This window comes from Oncorhynchus masou, unplaced genomic scaffold (genome assembly GCF_036934945.1).
Source record: "Oncorhynchus masou masou isolate Uvic2021 unplaced genomic scaffold, UVic_Omas_1.1 unplaced_scaffold_7094, whole genome shotgun sequence".
Classification (NCBI taxonomy): Eukaryota; Metazoa; Chordata; class Actinopteri; order Salmoniformes; family Salmonidae; genus Oncorhynchus; species Oncorhynchus masou.
In genome coordinates this window covers 2,424-7,717 of record NW_027013560.1, presented here as the reverse complement: position 1 = coordinate 7,717, position 5,294 = coordinate 2,424, and the positions used below count along the sequence as shown (strand labels likewise).

The 5,294-nt window shown below is 40.6% G+C and overlaps 1 protein-coding gene across 1 annotated transcript; it reads left to right on the top strand.

Annotated features, from left to right (window-relative positions):
• Window positions 1–384: 384 nt before the first annotated feature.
• LOC135537097 (NACHT, LRR and PYD domains-containing protein 1-like) lies at window positions 385–5,027 on the top strand. Its single transcript, XM_064963298.1, has 7 exons — window positions 385–597; window positions 1,722–1,873; window positions 1,981–2,057; window positions 2,425–2,630; window positions 3,494–3,744; window positions 3,944–4,063; window positions 4,761–5,027. Exons 1-7 carry the CDS (start codon window positions 522–524, stop codon window positions 4,914–4,916), a joined length of 1,038 nt encoding a protein of 345 aa, XP_064819370.1. The 5' UTR covers window positions 385–521; the 3' UTR covers window positions 4,917–5,027.
• The last annotated feature ends 267 nt before the right edge of the window (window positions 5,028–5,294 follow it).

The window sequence follows — 5,294 nt, the reverse complement described above, 5'->3', positions numbered from 1 at the left end:
TTGCCATACTGCAAAATCTTGGCCATTTAGAAAATAAATGATGCATAGCCACTGGTGATGCCATACAGGTTTCCAGCCTGTATTGCCTTGAGTAGCAGCATTTGGCATGTATGTTAGCATTCAAATGAAGGTCAGTTGTGTAATGTCTTTATATGTAACAACCCTTCACGTTACACAGCAGATGGATTGATGTTGGCTAAAAGTAAACAGGCAATGTACTCAAGTGTTGTTGCTATTGTCATGCTGCTTTCACACTGCAGGTTATGGGTGCATTTTCAGATGGGTTAGGTTTAGTACTCCTCTTGGGATCTGCATGTTTCCACAGGCCACCATAGCAATTATGAGCACACTTGCTGAATTTAGATATTTCCGGCTGAAAGCACACCAAAATACACTCAAGAAGAACCTAGTTTATAAACACCCGATGCACAGCATTTAGACCTGGTTGTGGTAAAGTACAATCATCACTTGGTGTGAGAGTGGACTAAATAATCATTTCTGTCCTGTATTAGGATCACATCATGATGCAACTGAAGTGTAAACTACAAGAATCAATGGATCTCTCACTCAAGACCCCCAACAGCTCATTCCTCCCAGGTAAATGAAGGGACCAAATGCTTTGGTTATTCCAATATAGTTATAATCAAGTCAAGTACTCGTCAGAACATGTCTACTTTATCATGAGCTGCATTTAACTTGTGTCATAAGTAAATGTTTTCAAGTTATACATTACTCACATTACTTTCAATCTTGTTGTTTGTAAACAATTGAGTAATAACCCTTTATATGCTCTCGGTTATAAAAAAGTAAGACAACAATATTTCAGCATTTTTGTCTATGGCAGCCTAAAATGACTAAAGAAACCCCAATATTGGATGCCAGCTAGATAGCATTTTACTTAAAAGAGAATTTTAAGGATTTTACAACTTGATGTTAGATGGTTACTCACCTTAAAGTAATCTATGAGCCAGGAGAAACTGTAATCCATGTTAGTTTTCTTTAAACAGCCACTACAAAGATCAGGTAACTTTAGCCACCACAAGCTAACAAACAATAGAAGTGAATGGGACATTTGAGCATGTGTTTCTTCTTAAAATGAAATGGTCAAATCACCTCAAAGTTGTCAGGACCCGGTTTCGAACCTGGGTCTCAGGATGAGAAACAGTCACTTAACCAACTGAGCCACGAATAGACAGCAGAACCCAGAAGATGAGGCAGACACAGCAGTACTTAAGACGGTGTATTTAATAAAGAAAAAATCCTAAAATGCAAAAAATGGCAAATCCAAAAGGTGGTAGGAAAAACACAAAAAGACCTCAAAAGAAACTCACCAAAAAATAAACAAAAACAAAAAACAGAATACCACAAGAACTTCACCCGGAATCGACAAGAGTACACAGAACACTAGGGCAGGGTGCTAACATACAAACACAGAGCACAGAACTGAGGGAAACAAAGGGTTTAAATACAATCAGGGGAAACGAGACACAGGTGCAAATAATAATGGGGATCAAGGGAAAAACATAGGGACAAAAAGCACAATGGGGACATCTACTGACCAAAACCCGGAACAACCCTGGCCAAATCCTGACACAAAGTAACATCAAACCAAATACAGAGTTCATTTCAGGGGATTTGTCCAATATCTAAATTCAAGTTCTAAAATCCTGAACTTCCCCTTTAAAAGCTGATGCTTGTCCTGAATCCTTTCTCTTGTGCAGATGATGTCACTGTGGAGTATAACAAGATGAAGATGTACTATGAGAAACTGATGGGTTGCTCTAGTATAGTACAATTCACTCCAAGATTGGATTTGCACACAAAAAGTACCACATTTGAATCGCAGTCTGGGAATGGTAGGAAGCGTGTGCAGGTATGTTTGTGGGGAGTTGATTAACCACATCTCAACCATAGGAATTCAGTCTGAGAGTATTTGATCCCATGTACTAGAGTTGACTGGTCTTCCTTTTTCTGTTACAGGTGTCAACAGGTGTAACAATGTTAAATCCTGAGATTGTCAAAGATCTTACAACACATAACCACAAGCCTACATATAGGTAACTATTGATCACTGAAACTTCCACGACTTTATCATGGCCTTTTCCTATGGTCATGTTTACCAGTAATCCAGAGGAGGCTGGTGGGAGGAGCTATAGGAGGACGGGCTCATTGTAATGGCTGGAATGAATAAATGGAACGGTATCAAACACATCCAACATATGGAAACCACACGTTTGAATCTGTTCCATTTATTCCATTCCTGTAGTTATAATGAGCCCGTCCTCCTATAGCTCCTCCCACCAGCCTCCTCTGTACTAATCAGTTCCACACAGAATCTACAAAGACATTAAGTCAAGAGTGGTTGACTCTTTTTGATTTAATAAAATAGTTTACAACTGTCAACTTTGCTCATCTGCCTCGCAGGCTCCAATGCCCAAAGGCAGGTCTTTTCCAGTGCAGGTCCACTGGACTGGTGTTTCTGATGGAAAGGAAGGGAGATGTGGTTTACAAGGTGACTCAATGGGACAGCAGCCTCCTGGGCTCCAGGATACCAGCAGGACCCCTGTTCAGCATTGACTGTCCTGAGCAGTCTGTCTGCGAACTGCATCTCCCACACTGTATGTGTGATGGTAAGTGATGCATCACTGTATGTGTGATGGTAAGTGATGCATGTGTATGTGTGATGGTAAATGATGCATCACTGTATGTGTGATGGTAAGTGATGCATCGCTGTATGTGTGATGGTAAGTGATGCATCACTGTATGTGTGATGGTAAGTGATGCATCACTGTATGTGTGATGGTAAGTGATGCATCACTGTATGTGTGATGGTAAGTGATGCATCACTGTATGTGTGATGGTAAGTGATGCATCGCTGTATGTGTGATGGTAAGTGATGCATCACTGTATGTGTGATGGTAAGTGATGCATCACTGTATGTGTGATGGTAAGTGATGCATCACTGTATGTGTGATGGTAAGTGATGCATCACTGTATGTGTGATGGTAAGTGATGCATCACTGTATGTGTGATGGTAAGTGATGCATCACTGTATGTGTGATGGTAAGTGATGCATCACTGTATGTGTGATGGTAAGTGATGCATCACTGTATGTGTGATGGTAAGTGATGCATCACTGTATGTGTGATGGTAAGTGATGCATCACTGTATGTGTGATGGTAAGTGATGCATCACTGTATGTGTGATGGTAAGTGATGCATCACTGTATGTGTGATGGTAAGTGATGCATCACTGTATGTGTGATGGTAAGTGATGCATCACTGTATGTGTGATGGTAAGTGATGCATCATTTCAGTATATTGATTGTTTTAATATGCAATATAAAGATTATTCTAATAACTCAATAATAAAATGGGTATGACATGACATTACATGACATTACCACTGAATAATACATTCATACTTTGGATGAAACTTACAGTAAATTAAAGCATTATTTACAGTCAATAAAATAATTGTTCTTATTCTGCAGAGAAGGAAGACAATTTGTCCGTGGCCCATGTTACTGATGGCAACATGGAGATTGTTCAGCCACTCAAGACGACTCCTACACACGTGATTGTAAACATCACACACCTCTCCCTCTTTGGCCTCATCAGAAATGGGTTCTCCTTCCTCCCGGTCCGAAGCCAGGTGCTGCTGTTCCTCCGACCACAAGGGAACAGACCCCAGAAGCGCATACTGAATGTTATTTTGTTGCCCAAGAATGTGCCACGTTGTGAGGTAATGTTTAGAATATGGAGGAATTCATTCTGCACACGGCAAGAGTTGTTTTGTAGAATGAACTTGAACGTAGATATTGTTCTAGCTGGATAAATGGTGGTAAAATGGCTCATTACCATTCCTTGATTTCTTCCAGAACTGTTAGTGTGAATGTGTTTGATCAGTTTGCCTTGAAGTAATGCACCTTTATTCTTTGAAGGTGGAACATCAACAGAACGGAACTACGTTCATTATATCCAACTCCAACTGCACATTGACTCCTCGAGGAAAATATGGCCTCTGCTGTGAGCTGGTGGCAAATTCTAGCATACAGCCAAAAGTAAGCATGGCCATCAAATTCTACCATACATTCCGATATGCACTGAGTGTACAAAACATTAAGGACACCGGCTCTTTTCATGACATTGACTGACCAGATGAATGCAGGTGAAAGCTTTGATCTTTTATTGATGCCACTTGGTAAATCCACTTCAATCAGTATAGATGAAGGGGAGGAGATGGGTTAAAGATTTTTTTAAGCCTTTTTAAGACAATTCAGATATGGATTGTGTATGTGTGCCATTCAGAGGGTGAATGGGCCATTGAATGTGCCTTTCAGAGGGTGAATGGGCCATTGAATGTGCCTTTCAGAGGGTGAATGGGCCATTGAATGTGCCTTTGAACAGGGTATGGTACAGTAGTTGGCCTATGTCAAGAACTGCAAAACAGCTGGGTTTTCACGCTCAACAGTTTACTGTGTGTATCAAGAATGATCCACCACCCAAAGGACATCCAGCCAACTTGACAAAACTGTAAGGAAGGTGTCCTTAATGTTTTGTACACTCAGTGTAAGTATTCCTTTGTAATGTGCTACTATTGGTCTGTGGTGTTGGGTTTGATGTGTGGTTTTTATGTACATGACACCAGGAAGTTCCCACAGGAAAACATGTTCTACATGCTACATGTCCAGCTACAGTAATTCTATCTCTCTGTTACTGTCCATATTTGGCTAATATTATTTTCATCTTGTGTTTCAGAGTGGGCAGTTAGACTATGACTACAGCCCAAACTTCCACCCCACATTTCAGGTGTTTTTAGACTGCATGTCGGGTGTAGAGAACATCAGACTGAGTCTTTTAGACAGAGGAAGTAACGACCAAAGAGTGTGGGAGAGTCTAGTTCCAATAGGTTAGATCAAATGCCAGTTTGTTATGAACCTGTACACCCCTCACCCCCTACTTATTTAAACTGTATTCAACACACTGAACAGTCCTCACCCCCTACTTATTTAAACTGTATTCAACACACTGAACAGTCCTCACCCCCTACTTATTTAAACTGTATTCAACACACTGAACAGCCCTCACCCCTACTTATTTAAACTGTATTCAACACACTGTACACCCCTCACCCCCTACTTATTTAAACTGTATTCAACACACTGAACAGTCCTCACCCCTACTTATTTAAACTGTATACAACACACTGTACACCCCTCACCCCCTACTTATTTAAACTGTGCTCAACACACTGTACACCCCTCACCCCTTCTTATTTAAACTGTGTTCAAC

Coding starts and splice junctions, on each gene's coding strand:
- LOC135537097 (XM_064963298.1), top strand. CDS start 522: ATGATGCAACTGAAGTGTAAACTACAAGAATCAATGGATCTCTCACTC. Junction 1,874..1,980: donor ATGGTAGGAAGCGTGTGCAG/GTATGTTTGTGG, acceptor TTTCTGTTACAG/GTGTCAACAGGTGTAACAAT. Junction 2,058..2,424: donor AACCACAAGCCTACATATAG/GTAACTATTGAT, acceptor TCTGCCTCGCAG/GCTCCAATGCCCAAAGGCAG.